The sequence below is a fragment of the Phragmites australis genome, chromosome 14, assembly GCF_958298935.1.
Source record: "Phragmites australis chromosome 14, lpPhrAust1.1, whole genome shotgun sequence".
In the NCBI taxonomy this organism is placed as follows: Eukaryota; Viridiplantae; Streptophyta; class Magnoliopsida; order Poales; family Poaceae; genus Phragmites; species Phragmites australis.
In genome coordinates this window covers 21172777-21191387 of record NC_084934.1, presented here as the reverse complement: position 1 = coordinate 21191387, position 18611 = coordinate 21172777, and the positions used below count along the sequence as shown (strand labels likewise).

Here is an 18611-nt window from a genome sequence, read left to right as displayed (position 1 = left end):
GGTCGGGTACGGTAGAGCAAAACAATATCCAACCCTAAACCCATTAGCCTCCTCCCGACTCAAACCAAAATGGTAAATGGGCAGAAACTGACACCACGTACCGGTCGGATGTCCATCGGGTTTCGATTTGGGTCTGAACCTAGAAAAAAAAAATAACACCTATGAAAACATGTTTGTACGTTGCAATCAAGTTCGTTGCAAGTCCAAGAAACAATCAATAACAAATCAGGAAGTAATTAGATCCGTGCATGTGCATATAGGATAAGTACTACTAACCGAAAGTTGCAATATCAAACTAAGCCACGTCAAAGAAGTGGGAGAACTGATGATGTTTGGAGCATAAAGTTACATTAGCAAACCAAATCACGACCAGGGTTAAAAAACCGTCGGTAACCGCTCAAAAATCGCGGTTATCGACCTTCCCGGTCCGGTCCGATTTCAAAAACCGCTCGGTAACCGAAATTTGAATTCAAAAAATTCGAAAAAATAAAAAAAATTAAAAAAAAATCAAAAAAATCTTAAAAAAAACTAGACATAATTCTAAGAACTTCTGTGAATTTTTTTTTTTCAAAAATAATGTCGTTTGCATCATATTCTATAGGGAGAAAGTTTGAAAAAAATGAAAAAAATTGAAGCGCGCGGCTCAATTATTAACTCATGTTAAGGAAAAGTGTAACATGCAAACACATATTTTTCTTGTATAAAACGTATTTTAAGAGAATCTTTAAAATTAATTTCACTTTATTTAGAGTTTTATTAAATTCTCTATGATTTTTACAAAGTTCACAAGCATAAAGTGAATATGTTAAGAAACATCACTGTAATTAATTTTTTCATATCTACTATTATTTTTTCTACGTAAATCATAATATAAATAAGCTAATGAAAGTGGTTTCACTAATTTTTAAGGTGTGATGGGTCAGTTATGAATTAATCTAGTCGCAACACATTTACAAAATCATGCATGTTACAATAACTAATTCATGAGTTTATATATTTTTAAAAGATATAGGATCATGTAAGAAGACTAAAAAAATTAGTTTCATGATTTTTGGATTAGCAAAGAGTAAACTATGCATTTACCTTGGTTTAACAAATAAAATTTCTCACAGAAAATTTTGAACTTTTTTATGAGTATAAATACTTTTATCATGTAGATCATGTTACAAGGAAGCCAACAAAATTTGTTTCACTTGATTTGAAGCTCGGATGAATTAGTTATTGATTTTACAAGATTGAACCCTTTTTTAGGTTTTTTGTTGAACTGCGCTGAAATTCGATAAAACCGCTCGATAAATCGAGAAAATCGAGCGGTTACCGACCCAAACCGCTCGGTAACCTACCGAATCAAAAATGCGAGAAAATCGCTCGGTAACCGACCCAAACCGCTCGGTAACCGACCCAAACCGCTCGGTTACCGAGAGGGCAAAAACATGATTTTTTCGCAAAAATTTAAAATTTGCCGAATGAATTTTCTCCGATTTTTTTTGAATTTTTGACCGGTAACCGCGGTTATCGCGTATTTTCGGTTACCACCGGAGCCCGGTAACCGAGCTCCGGTCGGTAAATGAAACCTTGATCACGACTACTGCATCAAGTGACCAAAACACAGACAAGAAGAGGCTGGAGGCAACGTTAACACTTACGAGCTAACGCCATTGAGCTTCATCGCAGTGAGGAAGCCAACGCGCTCGGCGACGCGGTGGAAGTCGAGCACGCGAGGGAGGCCACATTTGCGTTGCGCAGCGGCAACTCCGCACGGAGAGGATGAGACCGGTGTAATCCCCAGCGGCTGATGCGCGTGAAGCCGGTGTAATCCCCAGCGGCCGTGCGGAGGCCCTCGTCACCGAGGCAGGCGGCTTTGGCGAGATCGGCGGGCGGCGAAGCGAGCAAGGGCAGAGCCGCGGAGGGCAGCGGTGTGGGCGAGGATCGAGTCGCGAGTGGAAGGCGGCGGCGTGAAGTCCTCGGGGAGGGGATCAGCAGGGATTGGGGATCGAATCCGTATGAGGCTCCAAGCAAGGTTTGTTTAGTTGGCCTGGGCCGCCGGACGAATACACGATTCTCGGCGGCCCGATGGGCACCAAAGGTGAATTCTAAAACCTGTGCTCGATCCGCAAATTTGTGGGCACCCGATCCATCGGACCAAATTTGTGTCGAGCATAAAACCTATAGGTATCTAAACCCACGGGCCTAATTACCACTCTAATTATCAGCTTTGTTGTTTTTAATATATTTTAATCAGTAGAGGTGCGTATCCCTCCTGTTTTTTTAAAAAAACAAATTCCATTAAGTCGAAGACCCATGAGATCGATAAATTTTTACACTAGTGACACTGGGTGCACGAGTCGTGAATAAAAGAGTGGGCAACCGGGACTAGTTAATAGTCGTGAATAAAAGAGTCACACAAGGACTCGCTTTAGGATGCTCAATTTCTTTTCTAATGTGGAGTGCAAAAATATTTAAAATGTTGTGCCGCGTCATCTAATAAACAAGAGTTAAATTAGCACACCATTGAGTCATACCAAATTTCTACTGCTTATTAATAGTTGCGTGATCCATCGAAAAAATAGTCCTATAGAACCTAATCTTATACCTAGGATGCTTAGACTCTGTTCACAAAATATGGCATGCGACAATTTACTAATACACTAATTTATGGGGCGTCCATGCTATGAATTGTTACCTCCTTTTTCAAACTCTAGCTACAAAATGAGCAAAATACATAAAAACTTTATGCTTCAAAGTTGAAATTTTGAGACTGTGGTGCCGGCAGTACGTAACGAGCAGTGGCAGTCAGATTGCTATCACTGCTAGCGGTTGTCCATCGATAGTATTGGTATTTTTAGAAAATAAAAATAAATAAATGAGACGGCTGCCGCCACCGCGCGCCGACACGCTCCTTGGCTGCTGCTATGCCAACTCGACCTTGCTCCGCCCTGCATAAAAAACATGGTGGCACAAAGGCCACCGCCACAGAACACGCCACTGTCACTGGCGTCGTCACGGGAGCTGATTCAACTTCCTCTCAAAATCCAGAACTGGTTCAATTGGACCTATAAACTAAAGCAAACTAACTTCGACATCAAACTGATTCGACACTAAAGCAATGAACGAATTCAACTTCAACATCAATTTGATTCCTGGAGCCATGAAGAACGATTCACTGAAGACAAAATTAAAAAAAGAAAGAACATGTAAGACAAGATAATCTAATTCCCGATTGTGAATTCAATCAAAAAAGAATTACAGCACAAATGTGCAAATCAACACTTTAAGATAATAGCATCTCACAATCAAATGAAATATAAGAAAAAAAATAGCACTTATATTTAGACTTGAGCAGCACCTAGATTCAGACACACCTTGTGACACTTACCTGCATCACAGATAAATTGGAAAGTAAGCCAACCGAAGGGGCAGTGATTTGAGCACGAAGGCCACAATGCACGCCTCCACTTCCACATTGAGAGAGAGAAAGAGAGAGGGCTACATACCGGAGGGGGAGAAATCGAAGAAGAAGGCCCTGATGGTGCGGCGTAGGAGGAGGGGGCCAATCTGGAGGAGATGAAGTGAGGTGGCGTGGCGCGGGAGGAGGGGCCAGTGCGAATGAGGACACCATTGTCTGGAGGAGGGGCTAGCGCGAAAGATGTCGTTGTTATGTCGTGGAGTGACGCAGGAAGAGGGGGTCGGCCTAGAGGAGGTGTAAAAGTGCATCTAGATTCATATGTGGGTTTTGGATAATTGATGGCAACGATTCAAGGATTAATAAGTTTAATGAGGCTTTGGATAGATATTAATTCCTTTAAAGAAGTAAAATGACGTTGGCGTCCTAAAAGAAAAGAAAATCGATATATAGTTACTCAATAAATTTAAATTTATTTTATTTTTAAATTTAAATATAGATATGTCACACTATCAAAATGGATACGTTTAAATTGACTTAAAATTATCTCAGTACTTAAATAATTCTTTTTAATAGAAGTTGAGAGATAAATATACCCATGAACACCGCGAGAGACAATACTGATGCGTGTCGTTCTCATGCATGTCAGATCATGACTCATGAGTGCCGATCGTGGGACCTAACCAACGGATATTTGTTATTGGACTTGGTGAGAGCAGGAAATTCGAAGCAAGTCACGTCAGTGGTCCTCTTTTCTTATATGCTTACTTGATGACAGTAATATTTTGGTCCTGCGTCAAGCACAGCAAATACTACTAGGTTTAGCTAGCTTATATTTATCTCCCACCACGGATAGTGGGAAAAGCTTAATGCCCCGTTTGGAGTGCAGGAAAAATACCGTAAGAATTTCGTATGAATCAGTAGAAATTCTAAAGTCGTCTATTGGGATTTTGAATTCATCTACTCGAATTCCCGCGAGGCCTGAAATGCGAAAGAAGGCATTTCGGGGTTCCGCAAACCACCTATTGGGACTTTGGAAGTGTTTAGCATATTGTTTTCGTGAAATATGAAGCGGGCATAAACCATGGCTAAAACCAACCTACTGCGATTACTATAAAGAAAAGCTTCTCACCTACTGAGATTACATCAACCATCAAAGGGGACCAACAACCAAATCCTCTGCTTCACTTCAGTTTTAGTCACATCATATCCCAAGGCAAATTATGCATAACATAGCCTGAACAGATGGATAAAGCGTCTTCACCAGCAACCAGTTCTCAAATACACACAAATTTCTAAACCACCAAACCGAAAACCCACAAACAAGCAAGCTCTAAAATGCCGAGCAAATATATTACTCACAACCCAGATTATATTGCGGTGAGCACACATGCATGTGTGATGTGCCCAGGACAAGGAACTCATCAAGACAACTGTGCTTCGCACGGCCGATCGAGCCAAGGTGAGCCGGCATGGCGCACGCCAAGGGGAGGAAGAAGCTGCACTGCACGGCGTGCTGCGTGGCGCTCGGCGTGCTCGTCGTCCTGGGCGCCCTGGCGCTGGCTTTCTACCTCCGGTACCGTCCCCGGCCGCCGCGCGTGGTGGCGACGCCCGTGGACCTGAGCATCGACGAGTTCAGCCTCCTCCCTCATCCGACCCTCAAGATCTCAGTGGGCGTGCACGTGGTGGTGAGCAACCCGAGCTACGCGCCGTACCGGTACGGCGCGACGCTGAGCCCGGTGACGTACCACGGGGAGCCCGTGGGGGAGACGCTGGTCCCGGCCGGGGAGATCGGCGGGCGGTCCACGGCGCGAATCGAGCCGGCCACGGTGGTGGACGGGGTGAAGGTCGCCGAGAGCCCGCACTTCGCGTCGGACGCGGTCGCGGGCGTGCTGCCGTTCGTGGCCGTGGCGAGGGTGGTGGGCCGCGCGCTGGTGCTGCGGGCGTTCGAGGTGCCGGTCACGGTGGAGGTGGTGTGCTACGTCCGAATGTACGTGTTCCACGGGGAGAGCAGCTCGCGCTGCGTCTCCACCGTCCGCACCGGATCGGGGTCGGGGTCGGGGTCCGGCTCGTCGAGGTAGGGGACGGGGTTCCCTGCAGGGGCTGCGCTTGCGCATGATTAGACGTACGACGGTGACGGTGCGCCGTCTGATCAGAGGATTTGTTCATGGGTGGCTACGATTTTACGGGTTTGTGGTGTGGTTTCAGTTTTTTCTGTACACGGTATCTGAGAAATTATGAATTGATTACGTTTTTCTGTACACATTTTACGGGTTTACGGTATCTGAGATTTTTTTTTGTACACATTTTCCTCTCATGAGCCTATTCTTGTATCCGTTTGAACCAAGATATTATTGAGAACTGGTGCAGCAAAATGAGAGCAATATTATGCTTTTAAAATTTCGAAACATTTTCTAATATACAAATTCAACATTTTGAATACACTATTTTGACATTTTTATGAAGATTTGAAATTAATAATTAAAGATTTACTAGAAATATAGTATATTATGAGGATAGAGTACCATCGTATATGTATCCGCTACCTTGTACAGTAGGTTTAATAACTGGCATTAGGTAAATAAGATATATGCAGATATTAAAATCAGTTCATTGTATTTCATACATAAACTATCTTTGGATTTGAAAAGAATACTCTTAAGTATCATAATTCGGGAAGGTTATTACGTTCTCAACCGGTGGGGTAGAGGGAGAGAGGAAAAAGAAGGAAAAAAGAGAGGTCGGATAGAAGTGAAGGTCAGAAAGAAAATAGAAATAACCCTATTGATATCCATATTATTCACAACAGATTCAAGCTACAATTAGATTCATCCAAGAGCTTTAGGATCTAGGATACAAGAAAACTCGCCGAGATTTATAGGAGTACATCTAGACACACATATATTTTAATTATCTTCTTCTAAGATTAATCAATGCAGCACAAGACGTAAGGCTATTATCCTAAGGGATACCCAAACCTGTACAAAATCTTGTGTCCTTCTTTTCGATACGCAAACAGGTATTCCTAATTTAAATAAGTGTTTGCATAATCGACTTTACTAATCGGTGATAGTTTTGAATATATTTTTTAAACAATTTATTCATAAATGGTGAACCAGTTTTTCAAAAATGTTGAGTTACGTTCCATAATTTGTCAAATCAAGTTTTCAGAAAATTTTAAGTACATATAAAGGTGTTTTACTAAATTACATATAAAATGTTAACCGTGTCAAATTAAATTGTTGAATTAGTTTAAAAAAACTATTGAATTACGTATTTAAAATTGTCGATTGCATACAAAAGTCTTAAAATCATGGTCCTATATAAAAGTAAATTAATTATAATAATTAGAGAAAAAAGAAAAACACACCTAAGTTTTAACGGGCCGTGCTTACTTGGCGATGGGCCAGTGGTGGGCTGTCTAATCTGAGCGAAACTATCGCTCGGCCTTCGTATAGGGCGTTGCTATTTCGAGCACGCCCGCGAGCAAGGGAACGAGCAACTCTTCAGACAGCTACTCGACAAGGTTTTTGCGCCGTTCTCTGTTTCCCCGCGCGACGTGGCTAGAAACCGTTTAAATAATATTTTAATTAATTATTAAAAAATTATTATCTATAATCACAACCTCAATGATTAATCAGAAATATCATCCGGGTAGTCCCGACACGTGTTTTGTGCCCAAAGATCGGAAGACATGCCTTCTAACATGTACATCACAACATAGCTTAACAAAGAGCAAGTAATAAATATTTATATTACAAGTATTAAACATGCAACTAATTTTAACAATTTACAACAAAAACGAGCTAGAAGAAGACAAAACCCCTCGACTCCTAACAAACAAAACTACGCAGCGAAAAGATAAACTTATAAACAACAAAAAGGACAACGCCATATGCCCTTAGACACTGTCTCAAAATGCCACCTTCAGAATAGGATGCACTACTCTTGCTCGTCACCCTGATCGGCAGGCACGAAGTAGCCAAAAATAGCTTCTTACCCAGCAACAGGAGTACCTGAAAGCTCGGGCATGAGTATGAAAGATACTCGCAAGACTTAAACCATATAGAGCACATATATATAGTTCGACTCCAAGGATTATGTATTGATAATTAGCAAGGATGAACTATAGGTTAAGTAAAATATAAGCACTAAACATCCTAGACATATATGCGAGCGACTGAAACTTTACCAAAAATATATGAAAACTGTCATGCAACTAACAACTGAACAAAAGTAACTGCAAGTAACATGTATATCAATACGTAACAAGTACTAACATCACCATCTCCCACATATTGAACCACAAACTATACTCGAAACTCTACGACCGATGCAGATGGACAGAAGCATACTCATGACCGAGAGCGCGACAGTTCAAACTGTTTATACACCCTGCAGGGGATATTCTTAGACCCACACGACACGAGGACCATACGGCTTGTGCCACCGGCCAAAGTGCACACAAGGGGGTACTCGTGATAACCTTTCCCAGCCAGCCCCAACCGTTTGGATTATGCATCGCTCGGCGCAGCGGTACTAGAACTACTCCCGGAGCAAACTAGTACTGTTACAAGCCCGCCCGCTCACACCGTCGATGTCCAAGCCCAAAAAGCCACAACTGCGAAGGTATTCGGCTCGTCTTACCATTAGATCGGCATGTGGTGAGTACGGTAAGTGTTAAAGCCAATAACACCGATGATCGATGCTTAACCGGCGCAAAGCGGTTTACGGTGTCCGGTTTTCCTCTACCGGAACTCCACATCCGGGTAGGACAAAACACCATCCTAGTACCACCCACACCTCGTCTCATACTCACCACTCATACAACCATCTCAACCTCAACAAGTGTATGTAATCATAAGAAGGCCCTATGCTCACGAACAACGGGGTGCGCCGTCATTCGACATCTACCGAACGACCCAAGCATGGATAAGCATATAAGTCGAACTCATACCTAAACATTAACAACATCTCAAGGCTACAAGAAATGTAAATACACAAGTATTAAAGGTAGAAGAATGCAATCGGCATAGGTTCTACCCATTGTTACCCGACACTGACTCACTAAACATGCATACATACATAAGCATATTTTATCAATTTTAAACTTATCCAATTATACAAGAGGGATCAATATGCTTAGTTGCTTGCCTAGATGCACTGGCTCAAACAGGTGGGGCGCCTCGGGATCGCCCTCGGCCTCCGGGATCAATAGATCGGTGATCTCTAAAAAGGATCAACGCGTGTAATGCAATGAGTATGAAAGAAGTGCAAAAGTATGCCACAAAGCTTAACAATATGCTAGAAATATAAGATATACGAATCAATGCAATACTAAATGATCTAAACCAAATCCGGAAAATAACAGCTTTTTATTTGACTGGGCCAGAGTATTCGGGTGAATCCGGAATATCCGAGTTTCGGAGTATCCGGGCCATCCTCCGGTGAAGGCTCTCGGTTAGTACTATTCTAACTTGACTCGGAACCTCCAGATTGGTCCAGACTATCCGAGATATATCGGACACTCCGAGTGAGGTTCTGAACGAAGCTTTCGGCTACCGATCACAACTACCTGGAGTCTCCGGGTTTGTTTGGATAATCTGAGTGATACAGACTTCGTTTCTTCACGATTTTTCCACTCGGGTGATTTGACTCATTTTACAAATCTGTGCTACATAAACGTGCATATGCCTTATCCAAGAGATCCTAAACCAAACTCGCACCCTAAATCCTAACAAATTTTGAACACAATTCCACAGACTATTTCTTCTGAACCCGGAGTATCCGGGTGAGTCCGGAATATCCGAGCCAGCCTAAAAAAGCTGTTCTCAAGTGGATTTTTGGTTGATTCGAGTTGCGATCTTTTTCAAGCCTAAAGGGGATATGTTAGGGATAGCCTAAGGGTACTAGAACTTGCTCATCAACTACCAACACGACTCTAGAGCTCAGATTCGACCAAAACTCTATTTTTGCTCTAAAAAGTTCAAGAACTTCAAGAACTACTCGATTCTTCCATGAAAACGAAAATGGATTAGATAGATGAGTAGCTAATAAGTTAGAGAATGCAATGGTACCACATGCATACCAATCCTCCACTTGAGCTTGGATTCTTGGAAGAAAAGAGTGAGTGCTTGAGTGGGAGAGGGAGGGAGGGAGGAGAGCTGCTGCTGTAGTAGCTTGGGTGGGCGAGTGGAGTGAGGAGAGGAGAGAGAGAGGGCAGGTGGGGTTCTGCCCACTTGAGAGAGGAAGTGGGTAGGATGGTGGGGCCACATGTGAGGCCCACATGTTAGAGAAAATGGGTATTTCTAATGCAACTTCAATTATTTTCTTCCCCAATTTTCTTTCTCTTACCCAAATGATTTTTTAACGAAGTGTGTTAGCACTCCGAATTACCATTACGCAAAATTGAGCATAATGCTAAAGAAACATGATTTTGCTTAAATGTGTGATTAAGAATTTGAGACGTGACAGTGGCTTTCGTAACGCGTTTTCTCTTTTCCCGCCGTCCCACGCAAATCTACCGCCAGCACCATTTTGGCACCTCATTTTACCTTTTGGCACCACGTTTGCCGCCAGCACCATTTCGGGATGTGGGGAAAAAGGGGGTAACAAAGGGAGGGGAGTTAATTAACACGAATTAAATATCTGCTTTCAATCAGTTTTAATTGGTTTCAATAAGTTTGACTACCAAAATTTATATCCGATAAAAATAGTAAAATAAAATCACAATAGTTCACAAACTGTCAGAGACCATCACAAAAATACTAATAAAACGAGTAGTGACAAAAATAAAAAATGTTTCAAAAAAAGTTAGATACAACAAATGAAAACAGTGTAAGAACATAGTTGAAATGAAAACAGTGTCTTCTTGATCTACGCTTTTTCTCTAAAACCTGTATGGGAACAAAATAACTTATAAAATATGATAACTCATTCACTATAAGTTATATAGGAAACTTATTCAGAGATGACTTATTAAAAAAAGAAATAACTTTTTCGACATACCTTATTTCACTATAAGTTTTCTTATATTGTTTTATAAACAAAGTTAGGAAAAGTTTTGCAAACAAAGTTATCTAGAAAACTTAATCGATATAAGTTATCCAGAAAACCTTTTACCCCTAAAGTTAATAACTTATTCGATATAATTTATTTGTATAAATTTGTCAGATAACTTATCTATGCAAATATTACCTAGATGTCTTATTAAAAATCACTTAGCCTGAATTTAAAAAATAACATGAGTATACCATTCAGCTTGCATATCAGATACAAGAAACATGTTCTAATTCTAACTAATGTTTGCTTCCAGATACTGAATCAAAATTCTAAGCAAACAAATTTCACAAAAAAAGATTATATGCTTGGATGTTAGTAACAAGAGAGTGCCAAACTGGACACGGAACAACAATTTCTCTGACACTGACATCACATGAAGCCTCACGGTGATGGCTCTACCTTCACCATGTACAATAGTTAAAATTACATAAGCTCATCATGAACATACATTCAATAAAAAACTACCAGAACATTGTGGTTTTGAATTGCCTCATCCATACGACTAAATCAGTCCCACTATCAGTACCAATAATGCACAAATGAACTACCACTGTTTTTTTTTTTAAAAACACATGAACTACCAATCCGAGAGAAAAACACGTTGCAAAAATGCAGTCGAAACTAAATCAATCATCGCATACACGAAAAATCCATCACCAAATGCCCTCTGATTAATCCAAAAATGACCAATTTGTGCGATAATAGGACTACATATGTTGAGCAGATGAGCGATATAGGGGAAAAAAGAAGATACAGAATACTTCAGACATCATACATTAAAAAATGTTGGAAATGCAATTAGATGAAATAAAAAAATATAAACTTGGATTTCATTACCTTCTATGTGTGTCTTTGACCCTCTTTGTGGCTATGTGAAAGATGTCTTTTTCAATAGATGATACTATTAACCGTGGTGCTAGGAGAGTAACAGACATGCTAGGTATGCCTATTGTAGCTGGGAACTTGAGAGCACGCTTCTTATGTAGCATATCTGACAACTTCGAAGCATCGGTTTTAGATTTTCCAATTTCTGTAGCATCTGAATCAGACGGACTTTTTAGTGTGATATTAACATCTCTGGCAGGCTTGTCATTCAGTATGGGAACACTGATATGAGAAACGTCATCATCGGGTCCTTGTAGAGAAACATATGCAGTATCAGCTTTGTTAGTGATGCCTGGCTCTATAACTTCTTTGATTGAAGTATTAGATGAAGTCTTTATCTTCTTCTCTATGGAAGTATATCTAGATTGACAGATATCTTCTTCACAAATCAGATGTCTCTTTGAAGAAGGAATATTTGTCAAAACCATATGAGGCAGCAACTCAGAAGTCATAGCATCATCGTTGGATCTGAGACCAGATGCTTCAACATTGCTAACATGGAACTGTTCGTCATTTGGGAGTGATGCAACTGTAGAAATCACCTCAGTTGCACTGCTATTTTCGTTCAATGATAATCACTTGGTATGCAAAGATAAAACAGTATCACTTGATCCATTTGTATTGTCACCCTTGCAAGCCTCATCGCCAACATTATGATTATTGTCTCCTTCCTCATACACAACAATGACTACAGTTGTTACTAGGTGCTTGATATCAGTCAAATCAACATTGACAGAACCATCATGGATATCATTTTTGGTATCATCCTCCCCAACTCTGCAAATGTCCTGAATGTTATCAGTCAAATCAACATTGACAGAACCATCAAGGACAACATTTTTGGGATCATCCTCCTTGTTGGGATCATCCACCCTGCCTCTGTAAACATCCTGGACTTTTTCCTAGACTTTTCCATCAACTACTACTTCCTCTGTTGCATTCCATGAATCAACACTCTTGTTTGCAATGAAATCAATAGATGAGGGTAATATGTGATGCCCATCGTTCACAACACGACTAGATGGGCTGGGAATTGAGCAATTGCCATCAATTTGTCTATGTCTATCAAGATCAAATGCTATAGTGGCATCCTTTTCACTATTGCCTGCACCATATACATCATAGTAAATAATATCACGAGCTTCTTGGTCAGAATGATGCAAAACTAGAGTTTTGGATTGTTTACCAGAAACTGGACTTATAGCTTTACCACGCTGCTGTAATCCATACCAGTATGACCTTACCATCTCGCAAGATTGCTTGACAATCACAGGTTCCACTGGTTCTATGTATCTCTCAACATAATTCTTGAAGAAAGATTGACAAATATCTTTCATCTTTACCCTGTCCTCTGTCCTGCATGAAAGAAACATAGGGAATAAATTAATACTACAATTTTGATTAAGGATATATGAAAAATTTCAATGCAAAACTTTTCCAACAAGAAAAAAAATGAAGTAATTTGTTGGGAAACTGACCATATTGCAATATGGTCAATAATACAGGACAGGGTAAAGATGAAAAGATATTTTGGTATAACTCTTAAAGATGACAAAAAAACTTTTCCAAAGAAGGATGATAAAACTTTTCCCAAAAAAGATGAACACATAATTTTTTCGAGGTAACTTTAGCAACAAAAGTTTTTGGTATAACTCTTAAAGGTAACTTTATGATGAATCCATAACTTTTTGATAAACTTTTGTAACAAAATCTTTCAATAGCTAGTTTTTTGAAACTTACATAGAAATGTTTCCTATAGAACTTGCCCACAAAACTTGTTTCAAAAAAGATGATAAAAAAAGATTTAAAAAATAACCTATCAAAGAAACTTTTCAATAGAACTCTTACCGATAACTTTATAATGAACCCATAACTTTTAGATAAGTCTTACAAAAATAACTATATCATAAACCTCTCACATAAACTTTTTGAGACTTACATTGAAAAATATTTTCCTATAGAACTTGTCAAGAGAAGTTGTGCGAGAAAATTTTTTGCAAAAAGAATGATCAAAATGATTTTAGGAATAACTTCTCAAAGAAAGATATGAAAAAGGAAAAGTTTTGAATAAACTTTTATGATTAACTTTTGCTAATAACTTTTTAAGATAACTTTATATAAAAAAACTTAACCGACCTAGGAGGAACTGGGTGGCATTATAAATAAGAAGAAATAGGCACCCAAATTCGCATCGACAAGGACTCGAACCTAAGTGTTCTAGGTGTACATCTACACCCACAACCAACTGAGCTAGGCTCAATTCCTAAGATAACTTTATCAACGAAAGTTTTTTGAGACTTACGTAGAAATATTTCCTAGAAAACTTGTCCAAAAACTTGTACTGTAAAACATTTTTTAAGAAAGTGATAAAAAACATTTAAGCAATAACTTATTAGAAGAAAGTTATGCAACAAACTTTTTCAAAAAAAAAAGGTTTTCCAAACAAAGATGATAAAAATTTTCCAAAAAAAAAATGAACACATAACTTTTTCGAGATAACTTTAGCAACGAAAGTTTTTTATATAACTCTTACAGTTAAGTTTATGATGAACCCATAACTTTTTGATATACTTTTGTAACAAAACCTTTCGATTGATAACTTTTTGAGACAAACATAGAAATGTTTCTAGAAAACTAGTCCACAAAACATGTGCTGCAAAACTTTTTTCAAAAAAGATAAAAAAAGATTTAAGCAATAACTTACGAAAAAAACTTATCGATAGAACTCTTACCGATAACTTTATAATGAACCCATAACTTTTGGATAAGTCTAACAAAAATAACTTTATCATAAGCCTTTTGACAATTACATTGAAAATGTTTTCCTATAGAATTTGTCTAGAGAAGTTGTGCTAGAAAACTTTTTACAAAAAGGATGATCAAAAAAGATTTTAGAAATAACTTCTCAAAAGAAAGTTGAAAAAGGAAAAAGTTTTGATTAAAAATTTCAACATTGTTTATTTCAAAATAAGTTCACCTGATGAGCTTTTAAAAATAACTTTTAAGATGAACACATTATGATTAACTTTTTACCAATAACTTTTCAAGATAACTTTATCAACGAAAGTTTTTGAGACTTACATAAAAATATTTCCTAGAAAACTTATCCACAAAACTTGTACTGCAATTTTTTTTTCAAAAAAGTTCAAAAAAAGATTTAAGCGATAACTTGTCAAAGAAACTGATCGATAGAACTCTTACCAATAACTTTATAATGAACCCATAACTTTTGGATAAGTCTTAAAAAAATAACTTTATCATAAACGTCTTCCCCCTAAAATTTTTGAGACTTACATTGAAAAATGTTTTCCTATAGAACTTGTCCAAAGAAGTTATGCTAGAAAACTTTTTACAGTTGTGAATAAACTATAGAACTTGAACTCACAAAGTTTATTCCAAATAACTCTGTCTGATATTATTAATCTTAACTTTCATAAACGGATAAAAGTAAATTGTAGACAAAGTCACCTGCAAAAAGACAAAAAAAAAAGGTAACATGTACTTACAACTTCATTCTCATCACCCGTTATTGTTGATTTTATGAAATGATCAAAATAAGGATGAATGTCTTCCCCACAAAGAACATGTGGTGATGATTTAGATGACCCACGCATTGGCCTTTCAACTGAATGTATGTCATGAGAGGTGCCAATATTTGAATCCAAATTATCTTCTTTGCTACACCTCTAGTGAATAGATTTCCCCTGTAGAGAAGTGAGGGAGACATAATATAGTTACATAAAGCAGGGAATAACATATTATGGGAATAAAACATGAAAAAACAAAAAAAAAGATAAAGTTGTGAGACCTTTTTTGTGACATGCTCACGGTTTGAATTGCCTCCTCTGGGAATAGAAATCCCCCAAAAATTTGAAGGGTTAGAATAGTTCTTGTCAAACAGTGTCATTCAAATGGATTTAACCTACAAAAATTAAAAAAAAGGAATAGCAGTGTCAACAAAACTAATCTGACGAACATTGAAATTGCACATACAGAAAATTAAAAAAAGGTACTTGGATCTTGTCAAGTTTGGACTCAACAGTTCGATACAAATCAATTGCTTTGTTATTCCAAACAAGTAGCCGAGGGATTGAATTGTCAACATGTGCTTCAGCTTCAGGAATAACCAAGGAATCAAAGTATGCAGCCTGTAATGACATTTATTTTGTAAACAAAAAAAGAAATGATAAGAATGAATCATGTAGTATTCTTGCATAACTTAAACATGTAAGCAAATATTAGGTTTAAAGAAAAAATGTACTAACAGGAAGAATGAATATACAACCACCAAGAGAAACTTTCCCACATGAATTTCCCTTAGTAAGACCAAACTGGAAATTCTGAATTTTTTAATGAAGCTATCAAAAACCATGCTGCTCCAATCATATAACTTGATGTCTTTGACAACAGAGCCGAGTAAAACTTAGAGCTTGTGCAAGTGTTACTTGATGGGCACATGAAAATGGACAGGACAATCAGCATGAAAATTCTCGCAAACTTATCACCAATCAACTTTGGAGTGACAAGTTTGATCAAGTCATCAAATTTAGCTCCCAAACTTCGCTGCAAAGTATCCCTTGCAATGACATCCTTGGCATGTATATTTGCTTTTTCTGGCACAGGATTGCCACCAAAAGGAATCCCCAATATTTGATGCACAGTAAACGAATCAAGCTTAAAAGAGCCCCTATCTGGGATTTTGACTGACCTACTTCGTGCATCATAATTCTTGGCAACCAATACACAAGACCCCTTGGAAGAGCAGTGCCCTTGAGATGTAGCAAAGATCCAAAACCATAGTTCCTTACAATCTCTTTCTGTGGATCACTCAACTTATCAATTAAGTTCTTCGATCATCTTATTGAGCAGAACTGTGTGGCGTATGTCTGTTCTTCAACATCCATAGTTGATGAAAACACAATATCATCTGGATTAGATTCAGTCAAGTCATTGGTTTTCTATGAAAAAAAAGATACAGATAAAAAAAACTGTTACTTATGGTGAATCATGATTTAAAAACACAGTTAAAAAGATAATCCATGTATTAAGATTACCCAAACATTTCATGTACAAAGAAAAATATAATCAAGCTCCTAGCTAGACAACTCATTATGAAACTGAGAAATAAAGTAATCAATGTATACAATATAAAAACACATACCACATTGCTTGATGAATCAGCTTCAACACTCTTGCATGACAAGGGCACATTAGAACCAGAAGGCTTCATTTTGACTACACAACAAAAATATGCAGACATTCAGGCCCTGATGTGTGATAAAAAAAACAAAATTGTTAGAACCCTAGAATCGCTAGAACTGAAACCAACTTCATGTAAAAACGACCACAAAATAGAACCCTAGGAAGCGTACAAAGCAACGACGGATCAAATTGAATCGATATTTCGAAAATCCAGAGCAAAAAACGACAAAAAATAACTTCGAATAGTGCGAGCGAGCGAGAAGCATGACCCAAAACTCTCGCCCCCAAACCGTAAAAACCGAACACCAGGGATTCACCTTCTTCCTCTCGACACAAGATTGCCTCTGAAACGGAAGAGGAATTCCCAGAACCCTAGAATCGCAAGAACTTAAACAAACTTCCTGTAAAAACGATACCAAAATAGGATCCTAGGAAGTGTACAAATCAATGACGGATCAAATCAAATTGATGTTTCAAAAATCCACAACAAAAAAACCCACAAAAAAAACTTTGAAGGGTGCGAGCGAGTGAGCAGCACAACCCGAATCTCTTGCCCCGAATTGTAAAAACCAAACACCGGTGACTCACATTCTTCCTCTCGACCCAAAATCGGCTCTGAAACGGAAGAGGATGAAGGGGAACGAACCGAGAGAGAGAGAGAGAGAGAGAGAGAGAGAGAGAGAGAGAGAGAGAGAGAGAGAGAGAGACCCATCATAGTGGATCAAATCGAATCGATGAAATCGAAACTCTCGTCCCAAATCATAAAAACCGAACACTAGTGACTCACATTCTTCCTCTTGACCTGAAAATCGACTCTGAAACGGAAGAGGAGGAAAGGGAACGAACCGAGAGAGAGAGAGAGAGAGCGGTGGAGAGAGAGGGAAAGATGAAATGAATCTCGAAAATAGTAACGGGAGGGAGGAAGGGGAACAAATCTCAGTGGGCCCGCCCCTACCTCGCCTCTCGCAGACGCCAACTCGGAAACAGGACGCGCGTGACTCGGAAACGGACGAAAAAGGAACTGGTGGACCAAATTGCTCGCTACCAAAAACGGAAGGAGCGACGCTGTCGGAGACAGACGCCACTTGGTAAGTAGCAGGCGCGCTCAGAAAAGGATCGCTGGCTCAAGGATGATTTTTCCCGGCGTCGACGCCCCACCAGCTTGTCATCCCACACAGCTCGTTGGCGCCAGAGAAGAGGCAACAAGCCCAAAAATGTTCCAGGTAAATTACAAAACCACTCTAATCAACAAGAACAGATGTTCTAATTTTTGGAAAAATTGTCCTGTAAATAGAAATCATTATTTGTTCCAGCTTTATAGCGTTTGGATTCAAACTTCCAGTCTTCTTCCTCCTCCACGGCCCAAGGCGCAACCTCGGGGGCCGGCAGCGAAGCACAAGAGGGAGGATGGAGGGGAATCTCATCGGGACAAAGGAGGAGCCGGGGTGTGGAGGTATAGTCAAGGCGTTGTCGATGCTGACGGCTCAGCGGCAGGCAACGAGCGCGGAGCGCAATGGAAGCTAGGGCTCTTGTGCGCGGTAGGGGATGAGTTTGCCGGAAGAGCTAGAGGGGCCGACAAGGTTGAGAGCCTGGGCTTCAAGGGCTTGGAAAGACACGAAACAGAAATGCACATTCTCTTGTGTCCTCTGGTATTCGGTCTTCCAGATGGAAAGCTACGGAGCCTGAAGTTCGCAATTTAAAAGAGGGCAGAGACAATGTGATCATCGAAATGCTAACGTTACACTTACATCGACAGGCAGCTTAGTAAAATATAGAAACAACTCGACGTCTCGATCCACACGCGAATTTTTCGGTTTCCCTGTGGGCTAGTTCTACCGTGCGCGTCCACATCTACCGGCATGCATCCAAATCGCAAATGTTGTAACGAAACCAGACGAGCTTTACGCTCGGTTTTCTCCTTCATACAATGAGCTAGCGACAGCGAGCGAGTAAACAAATTACACGTTGCGAGTGACAAGACATTGCTGGCAAGTGACATATAGTTGAGTCACCATGGAGAGAAACAACACCCCCAATAGTTGAGTCAATGAGCAAAACG

The 18611-nt window shown here is 39.4% G+C and overlaps 1 protein-coding gene across 1 annotated transcript; it reads left to right on the top strand.

Annotated features, from left to right (window-relative positions):
* Positions 1 to 4300: 4300 nt before the first annotated feature.
* Positions 4301 to 5802, top strand: LOC133891385 (uncharacterized). Its single transcript, XM_062332100.1, has one exon. The coding sequence runs from the start codon at positions 4876 to 4878 to the stop codon at positions 5482 to 5484; it is 609 nt and encodes a 202-aa protein (XP_062188084.1). The 5' UTR covers positions 4301 to 4875; the 3' UTR covers positions 5485 to 5802.
* Positions 5803 to 18611: the final 12809 nt, after the last annotated feature.

Bases quoted from the DNA above. Each gene is read 5' to 3' on its own strand.
- LOC133891385 (XM_062332100.1), top strand. From the start codon at position 4,876: ATGGCGCACGCCAAGGGGAGGAAGAAGCTGCACTGCACGGCGTGCTGC.